Source organism: Taurulus bubalis (genome assembly GCF_910589615.1).
Source record: "Taurulus bubalis genome assembly, chromosome: 16".
Classification (NCBI taxonomy): domain Eukaryota; kingdom Metazoa; phylum Chordata; class Actinopteri; order Perciformes; family Cottidae; genus Taurulus; species Taurulus bubalis.
Genome location: NC_136604.1, coordinates 8,352,426 through 8,370,323, shown reverse-complemented (window position 1 = coordinate 8,370,323; position 17,898 = coordinate 8,352,426). Strand labels below are relative to the sequence as shown.

The 17,898-nt window shown below is 43.0% G+C and overlaps 1 protein-coding gene across 1 annotated transcript; it reads right to left on the bottom strand.

Moving 5' to 3' along the window:
- Window positions 1-5,670: 5,670 nt before the first annotated feature.
- On the bottom strand, window positions 5,671-16,694 carry chrna11 (cholinergic receptor, nicotinic, alpha 11; the record flags this gene model as incomplete). The annotated part of the gene is made up of 10 exons (XM_079231757.1): window positions 5,671-6,393; window positions 7,837-7,946; window positions 9,170-9,256; window positions 11,299-11,493; window positions 11,588-11,755; window positions 13,697-13,776; window positions 13,868-13,977; window positions 14,254-14,292; window positions 14,620-14,765; window positions 16,643-16,694. 10 exons carry the CDS (start codon window positions 16,692-16,694, stop codon window positions 5,671-5,673), a joined length of 1,710 nt encoding a protein of 569 aa, XP_079087883.1.
- Window positions 16,695-17,898: the final 1,204 nt, after the last annotated feature.

Genomic DNA, 17,898 nt, shown 5'->3' with positions numbered 1-17,898 from the left:
AATGTCCTCAGGCTTGTGGTTACACCTGAGGGGAAATGTGTAGAGTCCACTTAACGTCCAATTGTGCCGAGGCTGCAGGGACTCTCTCCCACGTGCCACTCTCAGTTTTACTCAGCAGCAGCCGGGCTGGTCTTAAACTGCTTGATTTATTCTGTCTGTCTTTCTTTTTTGTGTCTGTTCCTTGTCTTCGTCTCAGAATAGAAGGACGGATCTGAAATCTCAAATCGCGTTATATAACAAGAAACTCGCATAATTATGTAATGTGTAATTAAAAGTCATAACAGCTTCCAATCCAGACTCCTCTAACACCCTCCAGCGCATAGAAGTCCTGGATTATCCCCGTTTGTTTTTCCTCATTTTATTAAAGCCAATTGAGTTGCAGTGAATTGTAACGGCGTTCTCCAGAGAGGGCCGACTAAGGACAAGTTAGTTGCATTAGACATGAATATGTGCATCCAACGTTACATTTAAATGCAATTGTATGCTTATTCCAGTACTTTGGGTTGCATCAAACTATGGCACATGCTCAGGTCTACTTCTCCTCAAGCACGAATCTGCACTTTCTGGGACATACCTATTTCCGTTCAAATGTTGGTCCTAGGTTTTTTATGTAATTTACTTTAGCACTGTAACGGTGAAGGAAAAAAATATAGCGTCTGAAGTAGTCAGTGTCCGTATGCATATGATTTTCAACCTGATTGCAGATTCATCACATGAAATTAAAAGTATAAATAGTGGCTCAAGCATGACATTCATTTTTTCCCTCATTCTAATGATCGGTATTAGGCACCACTTAAAGGTACACTCCACACACAATAATTTTTCCTCAGCGTGAAACAATTGTTATCTTGGCCTGCTTTTTCTTCAAAAGTTTTGATCATTCTTTTTTCAAATCTGACTTTTGTGAGTCCCAATCGTTCAATATTCACATTGCAAGTGGCATAGATAAAACTTCATTGATTTCCTCGGGTCGGAAAGTGAGTAAAATTCCTCAATAACTAAACGTATGCCTTTGCCAATGCTGGCAGGTCCCTGGGTAGAAATTTGTTGGAAGGAAGCTCATGAATTAAGTTATTTGTAGCTTTCCTTGGCATGTCGGGTGCATTATATCCTAATATACCAGTCAAGTAATAAAGCAGAGTACTGTAGCCAGTACCACAGAGAGCAACCAGCCACTGTTGACTTATTGTTTAAGAGGTCTGCGGCCCTCTGGTCGGACACCTCGTGTCCACTTAACCTCGTGGCCGAGGCGGCCCATGCTGGTTATACGGCGGTCTGTAAAGTGAATGAATGTGGCTCGGCAGGATCAATCAATCTGTATGTAGGCTTGCTGGTAGGAGTGAGCATCAATCACCGTCTGGAGCATCTCTCTCTCTCTCTCTCTCTCTCTCTCTCTCTCTCTCTCTCTCTCTCTCTCTCTCTCTCTCTACATCTCCCTCTCATTTCTCCCTGTTTTTGTCTCATTCCATCCCTCCTGCCTCTCTCCGTGTGTCTCTCTCTCTCTCCCCTGTGTCTGTGTCGGTCTCTGTCTCTCTCTCTCCGCTTCTCGTCAGCTGTATCGACCGGCGCTTTAGGCCCTTGGTAATTAAAAGGCATTGATCGGCCTCAGCCGCAAGATGTCGGGGAGCTTTCATGCAGCAGAGCACACTGGGACCCTGAGAGAGAACAGGTGTGCATGCACATGGGTGGGTGCGTCTAAATACTTATGTGCTTCAACTTGTGTGCAGTGAGTCGGTTGTGAAAATGTAGATTATGAATGGAGGGGCTTTCATGCCGTATGGGATCGCCTCATGTAATACCTCTGGCTGTGTTTAGTCTTTTCTCAGGTTTGTGTGTATACTTCTTTCTGGTTTATTTGTATGCTCTGCAGTGATTTCATCTTTTTATCTTGCATATCACCACCCCATTTACAGTTATAGCGCTGTGTGAGGCCTAATGGGCCTCCAGTGAGGCTCAGTTGAATTACCCCTCTGGTAAAGTATCCGGGAGAAAGCTTTAGGTCAGTGAGCTCTTATTAAATCAGAATTGTTGGGTGAGAAAAAAACAACAACTGATTGATTATACGCATACGCAAACCCTGAGGCTCATCTTTCCCATGAACACACACACACACACACACACACACACACACACACACACACACACACACACACACACACACACACACACACACACACACACACACACATACGCACACAGACACATAATCTTCACACACATTCTCACTCTTCTTTTATTCCATCTGAGTGAACACAGTAAATCTAAGTGCTGCTAGATTGCTAACGCTGCACATTTTTCGACCTCAGAGAGAAAGAGAGTTAGTTCGTCAAACTGAGGGCCCTCGGCTGGGCTGAATAAAGACCAGCACACGACTATAAATACACCCTTGACTCTTTACTGAGTCTGGCACACTGACTGAGGGCCACAATGAGGGCCACATTAACCCACACAGCCCACCTACTTGATTGACATGTAGCTGCATGAAAATATGTCTCTAATTTCTGTTTATTTCTGTAGTATATATTTTCCCCTTGTGATGTGATATACTGTAGTGGCCTTTCATTTGATGTTTGACTGAGTTATGCTTGTCTGAGCACCCATCTCCCCTGCCTCTGTCCCTCATAAATCCGATGAATTACCCAGTATGCACCCCTCTCCTCCATTACCCCCCCCCCATTTCCCCCTCCTCCCTCCTCCCTGAACGAGTGATCAATTAAGGCCCTGTCCAGATCTCACTGGGCGTCAGCACTTTCTCCCCTCCTCTTATCCTCTCTCTCTCTTTCTCTCTCTCTCTCTCTCTCTCTCTCTCTCTCTCTCTCTCTATCTCTCTCTGTCATTTTTCTCTTCTTTTTGGGTTTAGGGCCAGCCACTGTCAACAGAGAAAGATAGGGAGCAGACCAAAGGTGGTAGAAAAAAGGGAGAATCCTTTATTTTCAGAATGAGAAATGTACAGATGTCAGGGTTTAGGTGACAGTATGTGCTGGAAGGAAAATATCCTTGACTTTATAGAGAAAGAGAGAGGAGACAGAAGAATAAGAGAGGTATAGAGATAACGTATTTGTACAACTGTCTCCACACACTATGTGGATAGTAAATGTCAAGCCACCAGAAACAGTGTCGGTCAGGAATGTAGTAAACATATTGTGGCCTGTTGGATCTTTGCGCCTATAAGCAAACTGTGATGAACTCCTTACAGGGTAAGGCTGCCAATATTCTCATTGTCATCAAATCCCCTGAAAATACTAAAACACTACTATCAAGTATTATCTGTATAGCCTTCATCTGTAATCGCTTATTCCACTGTACCATAGACCACCTCCATTATTTGTCTAAAAACACGTCCTACTTTGACCACTCCTCTTCCACAGCTTTAAGCAGGTAGCCCTGTTGTCATGGAGATGCAAATCCCCGCCGTGCTGGACTGACACATCACGTCAAACCGTGTTTGCTAAAAAACACAGTGCCCTGCTGTTTTAGGAAATAACTTAACATGAAAATACACGCTTGTGACCTGATGTTAAGTGGACAGGAGGCTGTCACAATGTAACATAACTCATTCCAGGTTTTAATTTTTTCATGGTATATGTTGACCATATAAATTATATAGAGTAACTCTTGAGGGTTGTTTGGTTTTTATTTACTTTCTCCAACTACAGCCAGGCAAACTAAAGGTTAGCTTTTCTATGTCTCTGCTTAGAATGACTAGATGCACGATTCGTGGGTCTCTCAAATGCAAGAAAACACACATTATCCAGTTGTTAATGCTTAAACATTGGTTTTCACCACTTATATTATGTGCTGCATAGCGGCACCTATGTGTGCATGAATCAATAGACTACTATTTATTCTACCGTTTTTACAGAAAAATCCTCAAGAATGTCCCTGATATTTCTACATTTATTTTGCACACTTGCTGTATCCACATGAAAAGTTGTATTGAAGACAATGTGACACTATCTTTGAGAGACTCAGCAATGCCGTTGCTGATTTGTACAGATCAGACTTGTGAAAGGTGCACTTTCAGCTGGATGTCTGACTCATGACGCATCCTTTTCTTATAATCTTGGGCCGTGTCCAAAATCACTCCTTTATTGACTCTTTCACTATTCCCTTTGTAATAGTGGGGTTGTGAGCAGACAATGTACATGCCACAGACATTCCTCTCTGGATTAGAGTTAAGAAACCATACATAGAGAACTGGGAAAGATTTTAAACACATGTCATAAAAGGTAGAAAAAAAGTAGAAGTTTGATTTAATCAAATTTCTCTGCAAATTGAAAATGGTATAATACAGCTTTTAGACCGCCATCCATGAATTAAACTAAGCTAACCTTGCATTCAGCACACATTCAAACTGCGAGCAGACAACTCAAATTGTCTTATGAAACTTATGAAAGACATATTTTGTCAAACCTTTTAACCCAACACTTTATTGACTGGACTCAATTTTATGAAAATACAGCTCCATTAAAATCTAATTTTTCATTTTAGATATGTGTGAAATCCTTATATAGCTATAGCCTGTTGAAGGGAATCTGACAGAAATGTGATAGTTGCTTCTCCATATAAAATGAAATCATTTCATGTTCTTTTAAAGACCTGACCTCCCATTTCAGTTATTCAACCTTTAATACGAGATCCAATAAGATCTGCGGGTCCATTAGGACCTGCCAGACACAGTTAGGTAAGTGCTTCATGGTTATTATTGGTTCAAGCCACTGTGGTGCAGTTACTGGCCATTGCGTTGTCGAGGACCGGTTAATTCAGTTTCCTGGTCGTGATAAGCGCAGCGAAGGAGCTTTAGATCTCTGCTGATTGTTGCAGATTGGCAATCGCCTCAAAGAGATAAGGCCTTGGAAATTTAAAGTGGTTTGCGTCAAGCAGAGATGGGACTTCATCTTTTAAAAGCTTATTAGTCTTAAAGATTATCCAAGGTCTTTCAATTTGACGGTCATTAGATGGATGTGATTGAATAATAGATGAGATCCTCTTCTGTTCCTCTCTGCTTCCCAATCTTCTGTCCAATTGTGTGTATCCGAGCATCAAGCGGTTTACTCCTCCTAACCAAAGTCACAAGATGAAGACTCGTTCATTCAACATCGCTTTCTTTGTTGTCTGTAAAATTATTTTCATCCTCTCCCCACGCTCTCTTCCCTACACCACTTTAAATGATGCCGTCCGTTCTCAACATGTGGGAGTGACGGATTGTCTTCCCTCCTCAAGAAAAACCCAACAGCCAAATATATGTCTTATCTATCTGCCTGTCTCTTTTGCCCTCGGATTAATATTCTTCTCTTCCTTTTTCTCTTAGTGACTCTTTCTTTTCCTCATTTTTGTGGGTAAAGTCTTTGAAATAACCACAATAATCCATTTCACCGTGTCAAGAATCTGATAAAGCACCCTGCTCACCCTAATCTCATTTCAAGTTCACTCTTTACCCTTCCTCATCTGTTTTCTTCTTATATATCGGTTACAAAACAGATGTATTGCAAAGAAAACAATTAGTTTTTTTTACTATTTCCATGTTCCTTGCAATCACAAATCACAGAGCTATACAGTCCGCGGGAAATTGTGTTTCCTTGGATCCGGGCCCACTCGATCCTTCATCCTATATTTCATTTCCATCATCCTTTTCTTCACGCTTCTCCTCCTCCTTTTTCCTCTTTGCTTTTAAACAAAGTCTTTTGAAATGGCTTCCACAAAGTTGGGAGCTGACATGAGGATAGAGATGGTGCATATGATGTTGAAAACGCTGAACGCCACCAGGCATAGACGATCGATTACAGCCCCTGCAAATTTCCACTGGTCGGCCACGCTCTCGTCCTCGTCCTGCTCCCGGAAACGGTCTGCCATGTAACGCACCTCCTCCAGGATGGCCTGTAGCTGGGGGTCTCCTATCCCTGCAGTGGAGCACCCACCAAGCCCTCCGGGTCCTCCTCCAAAGCCCCCACCGCTGGAGACAGTGCTGGGGCAGCCTACAGTATCCATATTGGGGATCGGAGGTGGTGGGGAGCTGCAGAACTGAGATGGGAGGTGAGGAGGCGGGCTACCTGGTACCCGCGGAGGCCCCGTGGAGATGTTATTTCTCTGGAGAGGCTCTGAGAGCATTGAAGGGTCCTCCATGCTCTGGAAGCCCATGTAAAGAAGGTTCCCGTTGTTGTTCGCGCTGGATTGGGTGTGGAGGTGAGGATGCCCGGCATGGAGAGGAGCCAGGTGGTGTGGGTGCAGTGGATGGAGGGTGGGGTCCGGTGGATTCGGGATGCTCCCACTCTGGGAGCCCGAGGAGCACCGCCGCAAGTGGGGGGCACAGGGGGGCCGCTCTGGGTCGTCGCTCTCTCCTGGTCGCTTCATACGCAGGAACCATGCGACCCACTGCAGCAAGACGAGCTGCACCTGGAGAGAGAAAGACAGAGAAACTGAGATATGTAAAGATGAGAGTGGAGGACAGGAGGTAGCAGAGCAGAAGTGTTTAAAAGCACGAGGAGGCAAATGAAAATAATGATGATGCTGGCATTGAGCGCCACCACACAATCATAACCACCTACACGTTTTGACCTTCACATAACCCCAGTTAAGATGGGTGAATAGCCCCATTTGTCGTAGATTGATGTTCGTAATATCTCCAACCTTGCATTTTGTTTCAAAATGCAGCTCCACTTGTGTAAGTAGAAGTATGAGGCCCTCGCCAGGGACGCCCAGTTAAAGTGCCCGAGGCAGAGACGATTTTTAGCTTTAACTGTGTTTTCAGCAGAGAGGATACTTACAAAGACAGCATTACATTTAAACCGTGGAATTATTGAGATTGACTGTCAGATTACTGTGTAATGAGCCTCCAATGTTGTCTCAGTTAACTGCAGCATTAGAATAAAGAGAAGATTAGCTGTTGGTTGAGTAGGTCTTGTTTCCTCTCTTCTCCGTTTCCTCAACATGAAAACAAAACTCTCTTCCAAAGAGACGACATGTCCAGCAGCATCCAGATGGTTGTTTGACATCTAATGAGAAGCTAATGTCCAGATGACGTCTGGATTAGTCTCCACCGGGTGTGTTTACTGGCTAGGTAACAGTCCCTGTTGCAGCTTCTGTTGATGTTATTTTTGTCCATGGCTGTGATTATGAACTGTGCTTGTATGAATTAGCTTGCTAATTGGCCGTTGGATCGTCTTAACAGGCCATTCATCAACAGAACGTCCTTCAATGTGTCTATAAATGCAGCATCTGCACTCTCATGCAGCCTGTACATATATCAATAAATGTAGACCCATCAATGTTTTAAATGCTGAACAATGTCAACCTATATTTCATTTGTTGATTAGAATTACAATTTGGCAATACCAGCCAATATCTTAAACAATGACTGTAGTTTGTATATGTCAAGTCATTATTTCAAACCTTTTTTTCCACATTTCACATTTATTACATGATCACATTTCATTTTTTTTTGCGTTTAACAAAAGGCACGAATAAGATGGTGGAATGAGTCAAATCAAACCACCTACATATCCAGAGCGCTTTGAAACGCATTCCTGTTGAAGTCTGCGGCGAGGCCTTTGTTGAGCGCGCTCAGGCAGACTAACACTGCCGCATGAGTCATAGCCGAGGAAGTCGGAGGATGAAAAATGTAAAGGATCCTGGCAGAGGAGCGCAGGTAGCGCTGACGGATGGATGAAATGAAAATGGCAGAGCGTGATGCGATTCGAATAATGAAGTGAAATTGAGATTAATAATAGTAATGCATCATATCTGAAATAGGGAAACCAACCATTAACAGGACTTAACTCGCTGGACAGCATGATCTTTGTAACTGATAATACATTCGAGGTGATGATGAAGACTCACCCATTTCGGCATGTTTGCTCCATTTGGATCATGGTGATGATACTGCAGAACCACCACTGTGGCCATGACTGACATCCCAACGATGATCATTATACTGGCAAAGTACTGACCTGGAGTAGAGTATGGAGCAGTGTTAGGTTTCTTGTTACGCACAATGTAATACCTATGCAGGTAGACAGATACTTTGGCTGTAGCAGGTTCTGATTTGGCACACAGATAAAAGTCCAAAGACAAAAGCTATCAGGTTATCATAAAAACATATTTTCATGTTGAGTTTCTCCTTCTGTAAAATATCGCGGACCTGCACTACTTGCCTGCTAACACGCCTGTCAACATTGTGTTTGTAAAAACCAGGAACAGATTAAGGCTGCATCAGGGTATTTAATTTTAATTAAAGGAATGATGCTGAAAGCAGCTCTCCGGTGATTATAACTCTACATTTCTTTTTTGAAATTTTTAATGACCAGGATTTGTGTCTTTGGGCAAAGATGGCCTTGCATCTGTATCTGGCTGCAAACTCAGCTCATTAAATAAAATATCCAGCAGTGTGTAATCAATTTAGCCAATTAAAGTTTAAGGCCAGCAGATGGCAAAATTCATGTTTTGGGGGCATTTTATGTGTTTAGTTTTTCTCTTCTGAAGATGAGTCTTTGGATAGAGGATGTGACACCCTGAAAAGAGCTCTGCAACAAACCGGGGATCTTATTGCCGTGCTAGCAGACTCTAGCAGGCTCTCTGGATGTCAACGTTGGTCAGTTCAGACTGAAATAACTCAACAACTACTGGATGGATCGCAATGAAATGTTGTCATTCATGGTCCCCAGAAGATTACGTTTTTCCGTACCGCCACAATAAGGTTGACGTGTGGTTTGGAGTGAGTCAATTATGGCAAAACAATTATTGAAACAACGTTTTGTACAGACAATGTCCCCCTCAGGATCCCACTCAGGTAATAACTTTAGAACTTTTTGTGTTGAGCCATCATCAGGTCAGAGTGTCAATCCATCATTTTGGTTTATTAAACCTGCAAACATCATAATTGTACTGTTGACATTCCTATTAGCCTCAGCTGTGATTTTAGTTTTGTGCTAATTAGCACGTGCTATCACGCTAACAGACAACCACCAGAGGCCTCCCAGAAGCTAGTTCCTTCTGTGCACCACTTGGAATTACTGCGGGGAGAATTAGCACTGTCAGATGGACACTTCTCTCCAACGAGGAAAACGTCTTGATGTCATATTGACAAGTCATAAGTCGAGTTAAAGACCTTGCTCATAAAGGACCATGTGTTCTACTCGTGAAAACATGGACACAAACACTGTCTGTCACATACCTATGAGAGGGACGGAGTCAGATGTGGCCGGCATGATCTCTGCGACCAGCAACATGAACACCGTAAGGGACAGCAAGACAGTGATGCCTGCAGATAGACAGATAGACAGATAGACAGATATTTGAGAACTTCATGTTGGAACTACATTTTGTTAGACAATCAATATCGTGGTTTAGTCCCCTCCCCTATAGCGGCACTTTCTCGAGAGAGTGTTTGTTTGGCATTTTGATAAATGGTCACACTCGGGATGAGATCGCGTTCGATTTATGTAAATGACCAGCTAATGCTCATGCAGTGAATTACTTTTTGACATTCTGTAGCTCGACAGCAAAAAGCCCTTCCGCACAGCAAATGGCCATTTTTTTAAGTTGTCCAAACTCTGCTTGCTATATGAGAACACACACCTCCTGCACTGAAAGTCATCTACATCTTTATTTATCCACCTCCACCCTATCTATTTCACTTCTTCAACAGACAGAATTTAAGGAGTGCTTTGTTGAAGCAATGAATTAAACCGCTTGGCCGAGAGAGAAAATATGAGCGTCCTTTAAGGATTTGGAAGACTAAAGATGCTTCTTTTATGTTGCGGTATTTCTCAGAAGTGACACTTATTCTGGCCCCTCTCACACTAAAGGCCCAGCCATTTGGTTTCAGCGTTTCCTCCATCAAGAGGGTGACAGTGAGTATTTTCCTGGAAGGCTGTGTGTAAGCTCTCTTCCCCTAATCAATTCACTAGCTTTAATTACATCAATAGGTTAATTTGCTCTGTGTGTAAGGCTTGGCTTTATTTTCTGTGGAGAAATGCTACGTAATGCATCCTGTATTGAGGTGAAGGATATGCTGTGACAAAGCTGCCACGGCTTCCCTCTGAGTTCCCTCTCTCTCAGACAATAGTATTTACGAACAAGCACAAGCATTAATGATTTATTATTATTATTATGGTGTATGAGGTGAGTGATCCGACTGGTACAAAGATCATGCAATAATCTAATGTCAGAAATAGGACTGCAATTAACTTCTTTTTACATTATTAATCTGCTGACTATTTACTTGATTAACCAAGTCATTGTTTTGTGTATAAATTGTTAGAAATTAGTAAGAAATTCCATTGTAGTTTCACAGAGCATTTTACTTTTTTGTTGTCTCACCAACAGTAAAAAAAAAGAAAGAGTATCAAAGTAATTTCCAATTAAATTGCCTATATCTCCTTTGAACCTTTGTCGGATAATCTGGAGTCTGCTTTGTCTGATATCCTATCCTCTAAACAGGCTGCTGTTTGATGGCGCCAATGCTCCCTCTCTCTCTTCCAGCCCATTATTGTGCGATTTGGTTGTCTCCCACCTGCCATCAGTCCTCCCTCTCTCTTTTGTGCTGTCCTGTCTCATCCTTTTCAAATTCTTCTCCCGTCTGCGTTCCCCTTCTCTTCCTTCCCACACCCATCTGTGCTTTCTATTTCATCTTGTAATCCCTCTTCTCTCTCAGCTCCACCCCTTCTCCCTGTGCCTCTTTCATCCCGCCCTGGTCTTCTGCATCACCGCTTCATTTTTTTTCACCTTTATTATAGAAAGGTTTCTATTTTGTGAATGCTCGGTTTTACACACGAGAGCTCCCAGGTTGGAGACATGATTCGGTCATGGACACTTCATGGGTATGTTGGTGATGGAGGGGAGTGTGCTTGCCTTTTCAATGTAGATTTTACATTTAGTCCGCAACTCTTTTCCTGTCCTGTAATTAACCTTACCAAACTTCTAATTGTTATCTGAGGTTGTTTTCGGTCTCATGTGACTTCAGATCACAATAGATATGAAGCATCCAAAGCAACATTATCGGCATCTTTTTTTCTTGTTATGTGAACGCATCTCCTTCCTCATAAAACACACACAGGGACCTTTAAGAGTAATTATGACTGACCAATGGACAACCAGGAACAACCTCAGACACCACCATGATGAAGGCAAGATACAGAAACATTGTGCAGTGTGTTCACACTGGTCTGCACCCCGCTGACCCCGCCCCCGAGATAAAAACAGACATGTCAATCAAACAAGCTATCTTTCCCCACTTCTTGCTTGTTATTTTGCCTCATGTCCATCTATTTCCTCCGTCATTGCTCTTTCTGACTGACTCACCTAGTGAGATCTTCTCCCCAGAGTCAGCTGGCAGCACAAAGATGAGCAGGGTCATCGAAGACAGCAGGACACAGGGAATGAGCAGGTTCAGGGCGTAGTAGAGCGTCCGCCGCCGTATTGTCACAACAAACGTCACATCCGGGTAAGGCTCCTTACAACAATCGTAGAAGGCCTCGCTTCTGGTGCCGGGAACTCCTGGAAGAGCAGTGACAGGGAGGAATTGACTCTTTTTGCTCTGTGGCCGGATGTTTTATTTGAGGATGCAATGCAAATGTTTCACCGTTCTCACCAATCAAGTCCCACTCTCCATTGGGCATGTAGCCTGAGATGTCAGCATCGTTCATCTGGAGGTCCAGCAGCCAGCCGTCATACGTCCAAGAGCCGAACTTCAGCTCGCACTTCTGGATGTCAAAAGGGAACCAGCGAACGTCCACGTTGCAAGTGCTCATAAAGATTCCTGAGAAAAAGACAAAAGAAGACAAAAGAACAGGAGAGTTAAAGCTTGATAAATCAGTTGACTAAATTACCACGTTGACTGCTGCAGTTTCACTTCAGAGGTGACAAGGAGAAAAATGACCACTTGTGATTGAAGAAAGCCTGTCCTGAATCAAGTAGCCTGTCAGAAAGAAGCATTCATTCATTTCATATCCATCCATCTCCAGTGACTGGGTTCTGAACTCAACCACCTTATTTATGTATATGGTGTGAAAGTGCTGCATCACAACCAAGAGTACGCACTGCCATTGGATTCTTCTTTTTATTAATCCAGTCCCCAAACGAAGAGTCACAGACCGATCTTCGCATCGGTCGCTGGAAAACTCCAGCCCTTAAAGTAATTACTGAAGTAAATGAATCAAGCCTTGTGGAGATGTTCAGAGGCGCGCAGAACCAAAATGCCATGGAGGACTTACAGCCAGAGACATTCATTATGAGGCTGCCGATTATGCAAATCAGTCGACAGAGGAGGTGAGCAGGTTGAAGGCTGCTTCCAAAGCAGAGGTTGATCACAAAAATGACACCAATGTTAGTATCAATACATTTAATTTCATACTTCCAATTGATATACTCCTAGCTCTCTAAAATCATGTTACTGACACCAAATTCTTGTCTTTAAATGGTGTCTTTATAATTAGTCCTGTTATGAAATAAATGAGGCACTAAACCCTCAATTACACGAATAGTTCTGTCTGCCTTCACAGTCCACTGATCCGTGCTCCTTCACAGTAGGATTTTGTACTTTGCCTCTCATCACAGATATCTGCTAACCTTGAAGCAACGCTCACAAAAAAAGACACCTGGATTTCTCTGCAGTTTAATAATCTCTCTCTCTCTCTCTCTCTCTCTCTCTCTCTCTCTATCTCTCTCTCTCTCTCTCGCCCTCGCAGCACGGTTCCCAAAATAAAACTCCATCATTCTGAAAATCACTTCCCAAGAAGGCATTACAAGCCCCGGTATCTCCCGGTATAGCCTTAAACTCAAACATGCTACTTTTACCTCTGCAGCTCGGTTTTCTGCAAATGATGGTGTACAGCAGACACCTGAGATCCTCCACCTTTAAATTATTTACCGTTTGTCAAGCTCCTTTTCCATGCTTGCTACCCACAGACCTGTTGCCTTTTATTTACTGATCATAGCAGCCCAAAAAAATACCCACGAATTGCAAGAGTGTGTGTGTGTGTGTGTGTGTGTGTGTGTGTGTGTGTGTGGGGGGGGGGGAGTTTAAAAAGCTGGTTTGCTGTTTATTTGCTTTCCCTTTTCTTTTCATTTTGTATTTAGTCCATCTTTCCCTGCTCCCTTTCTTATCATCTTTTAGAGTAAACTCTCTTTTCTTTATGCTACCAAAGCTGCACTATGTCTTTATTCTTTCTTGTTGGCTCTGATCCAAATCTCAGCATTAGGGAGCTGTATTTACATTCAGCAGCAGTCTATTAATAAACATGGCGCTGAATATAATTGATAGGGGGGCTTTCTGAGCTTGACTTGAGCTGTCCTTGACTTTTACTTCAGGAGGCCATTTCACTTCAACCCGTCTCCTTGTATTCAATCCAGCCAGCTGCTGGTGTACAAAGAAAGGACAAAGTAAAGAGCCGTGGAAACCCAGGGGAGCCGTTATGTTACTATTACTATTGTCACACTTGCACAGGGTTGCGTTTGGGTTGTGACAGGAAACGGAGTCCTCCTATTTATATGTTGCTCACAGCACTGAGAATCTGTAACCAGTGAGAAACAAGCGAAGCTGTTTTATTCTCATAAAATATTAATGTAAAATATACAAACAGGGGAGACATTCAGATACATTGCAGAATGAGATGCTGCCGCTGCGTCGCGGGGAGATGAGGAAATGGTGGGAAAGGGAGAAAGGAAGGAATGATCAAAAAATAAAAAAGAGGCCCCTCACCTGGAGGCAGATACTCGGCGTAGCCGCTGGAGTTCACCAGAACATTGGTCTTAAAGGTGGAGTCAAAGTCGTCATCTGCACTGAGGAAGGACAGGGAAGGAAGTGACACTACTTGTTGAAATATAATGAGTGTGTATGAGGCAAGAGTTGAGTTGTTTATCCGTGGTTTACCTGTTGTAGAGCAGGATGTCTGGTGTCCAGATCTGGTCTGTGGTGAAGCGGAGGTTTTTCACTCCGGGATGTTCGCTCTGGTTCCACTGGAGATAGTGGTCGAACCAACTCTTAAACACACAGAGGCCGGTAAGTCTGTATCCCAATGGACTACAGTACAGGCAAGCTACTTTATCTTAATCCTACTTAATCCCCTCAGTTGAGCTATTTCTGAAAAACAACTCCACTTTCTGCTAAATTTCAGAGATATCACTAGATTCCCATTTTTATATCATTTTTAAATCAACCTCCTCTCGATCTCAATCATGATTCTAATTTACTAGGTCAGATACAAATCCCCTCACGATAGCAATACATTCATTCTCGTGTCTCTCAGGGGTCCTTACCATCCGTAGCCACATGTTAGTGGTGAGAATCTGGTTCTTCTCAAAAAAAAGAATTTGCAAATAATTTCAAATCATTTGATCGTAGAATATTATTTTCCATCCCTATTTAAGATTAAATAAACTTTTTTTTTTATCTCCAAATCCCACAAGCATTGGGAAAAGTTTCTTATTATCACTGGTATTATGGATATTATTATTATTATTATTATTATTATTGTTGTTGTTAGTATTGTCATATGTTTCTGGCATAGCTTGCCCAACTTGTCACCGAGTTAGGATGCAAATGTGTGTTGTTCTCCAAGAAATTCTTCACAACTTTAAAACATCATCATCATCATCATCATATATGTAATGGCGGCTGTAGACGCCTACCACGTCCATGATCTGGACCATACTGAGGGAGAAGACGACGGGGAGCGGGTTGGAGTCGTTTCCCACCGGCCGCTCCATCCGGTTGTAGTCCTTCAGCAGGTTCTTTAACAGGCTCCTCTGGTGAGGACCCTGCAACGACACTAAAGAGGCCGGAAAATATTACATAATTACAAAATCTGGGAAAACAAGCTATACTCCATGCCATTAAAAAAAGAAACCTCTGTATTGTTAAAGTTGAGGTCCCTATAAACCCTTAAGGGCAGATTAATTCTTTGTTTTCTGCGTAGTGAATAAAAAGGACACCAATCTTCAAGAAAACATCAGTAGGGAATCAAATAAGACTTTTGGGTGAGAGTACAAAATAGAAAAATAAAAGTCATGTTGCTGATCAAATCAGCTTTAGCCCGAAGGAACTGAACTCTATCTACCCGAAGAACAAGACTAAAAAGAAAAACGGATTTAATGATGAAATTTGCAGAAATCATTTAAAAAAAAGATCTTTTTATCTCCATCAGTTACACTTATCTTGACTTTTAGGGTTTCGCAAAGGAAGAGAGGCCCAACATCTCAGTCAGATTGAATTATTTAACATTATTTTTATTTTTTAATAAGGAAGGAAATCGATAAACTGGAGAACGAATCAGAGAGAGCGTGCAGAACCGTCAGTAAACAAAAAGTCATTATACATAGTGGGAACCCGAATTCGGGGGGTAATTGGCACTAATGATTGTATAATTAGGTTAATTTGAAGCGCTCAGACCTAACACACATCCAACATGAAATAGATATATGTATAGACTAATTGAATAGACTTGAAGGGAGTGTACGCAGACTGTACTGCCACAAATGTGCAGACCAATTCAGGATGAATTAAGAACGTTGTGTTGCTGAAGCTTCTTCTGTGTTTCCAACCAGTGGGTCCAACATAACAATGGCCACAGCCAAGCTTTGGCCATTGTTGTTTAATATTATAGTTGTTAAAGGTTTCTTAATCTACCCATTTATACCATGCTTAAGTGCAGTAAATTATTATTAAATGAGTTCAAAACATAATTTCTCCAGTCGGTGTCAATAGTAAAACAACAAAAAAATCTGCTGTTATACAACCTCAATCGAGTGCGAAGCCAGATGCTGAACATACTGTGTATGTGTGTGAGACAGTGTTGAACGGTGCGTAAGATTTCTTTTGTTTGTTAACTTTGAAGCTTATTTGTGCGGAATGTCGGGGTTCAAGTGGCTCTAGTGCGAAGGACATAACATGCAGTATTGAAAGATGGTTCATTCAAAGCAAAGTCATGGAAAAAGCCAGAAGCCCTTTCCTCAAATCTAGTGTCTTTAAAATCCAGTGTTCGTCAACTTTTTTCCCTCTTGTCTTTTCTTTGCTGGGCTTTCTGGTTGGAAACCTCCTCTTGAAAACCATCAAAAAGAAAAGGATTTCATTCTGCTTGTGGGTAAAGTTTACTCGTTTTCTTCTCAGCTCTGTCAGCCTTTCTATTCCCTTCTGCTGCTTGGAGCCCCTCGGCTCAGGCTGCGAGTAACGCATCCTCAACACAACAGAGACGATCAGAGACGATCTATATGTGCAATTCAGTTTGATATGTGACCTGCTTTCTGTGGGGGTAAAACCTCCTGTCATGCACACAGATTTAGACGGAAAGAGGCTTGTGGAATGAGGAAAGAAAAGCAATGAAATGTTATGACTGCTCAGATTTCTCTACACACAGTTTCTGTCAATCTGCCCGTTTCAACATGTTCTGTAGTGGCATCCATCCGCGAGGTCAACTCAGCATGTCCAAAAAAAACAGGAACGCAATTGAGAAAAATCCCAGAGATGTAAACGAGAAAGCAACCAGGTGAGCCTTTTTTTCACTTTTTTTCTCTACTTTGAATTCTTATTCCAACAATTCCAATTCCTGAATTCCCTATAAAACCACACTTTGAGACTAAAGTCCGCTGCTGAAATTCTGATCCCCGAAAACATCACGAAAGACACAGAGAGAGAGTCGTTCTGGCTCACCGTGAATCAAAGCAGAGAATCCAGAGAGGACCAGTGCCACCGAGTGCCACATCTTGGTGTGAAGAGCAGGAGAAAGGAGGAGGCAGAGGAGGAGAAGCTCCGGATGTTGAAGGAAGAGGAAGAGGAGGAGGAGGAGGAGGAGGAGGGAGAGGAGGGAGGAAAGACTAAGGAAGCTGCTGGAGATCCCCAGTCTGCATCCAGTGAGCATCAGAGGGAAGGAGTGTGAGCGTGTGCTGGAAGAGAGGGAGGCTGAGAGAGGGAGCGCAAGGGAAGGAGGAGGAGGAGGTGGCTGTGGTATCTCTCTCCTCTCCTATCTCTCTCTCTCTCTCTCTCTCTCTCTCTCTCTCTCTCTCTCTCTCTCTCTCTCTCTCTCTGTCTCTCTCTGTCTGTCTGTCTCCTTATCTCGCTGGGACGTGGGACTAAAATGGAGAGCACAAGAAAGAAAAATGTCAGTGATGGGGGTGAATGGGGTTAAAGATGGAGCAGGAGGTGGAGGAGAGAGAGGTTTTAATTGGTCTGGCGCCATGAGTTGACCTTTTTTTCAGACAACAGAAACATGTAAACACCAACGGAGAATTGATTGAAAAATGTGTGATTCGGAAAAAGGTTTGCATCCAGAAAAACAGGGAAAAGAAATCATTGTTTAAAACCTCATTTGAAATATCATCATATCATATGCGTGCGTGCGTGCGTGTGCGTTATGGCTGGTTAACATGTGTACTACAACATGCATCAAAAATACATGGCAGCTGGTTACACATATGATAACCCTCCGCAGTGGTTACGGGCACGCACTGCCAGCCTGGTACTGTGTGTGTGAGCTGCTCCCACCCAGTCGGGGGTGAGCTTTGAGTCATAGGGGCGATGGACTCCAGTTTAATTGCGAAAGTGCTGGTCTCTGCAGGAGGGCATCAGGAATGTGCATAGTTAAACTCTACTTCTCATTTGTCCTTACGAAATGCTGATGCAAGGGCAAGGGCAGCGAGAAACCGAAAGACTGGGAGGGTGAGGAGGGAGGAAGGGGGGGAGCGAGAGAGGAGGAAGAAGGAGTTGGACTGTATAATAGATTACCCTATTACTTCCACTGCCCGTCGGAATTACCCCTCTCCTAGGCAGCCTGTCGCACATCCAGCGCGCTCCCGAGCTACACACATTCATGCTCGGCTGCACACACAGGATGGAGAGTGGCCCTCGGAGGCGAAAGGAAGGATGGCTAAGTCGCTGGTTAAAGCAGAGAGAACTGCATCAAGCGTGGA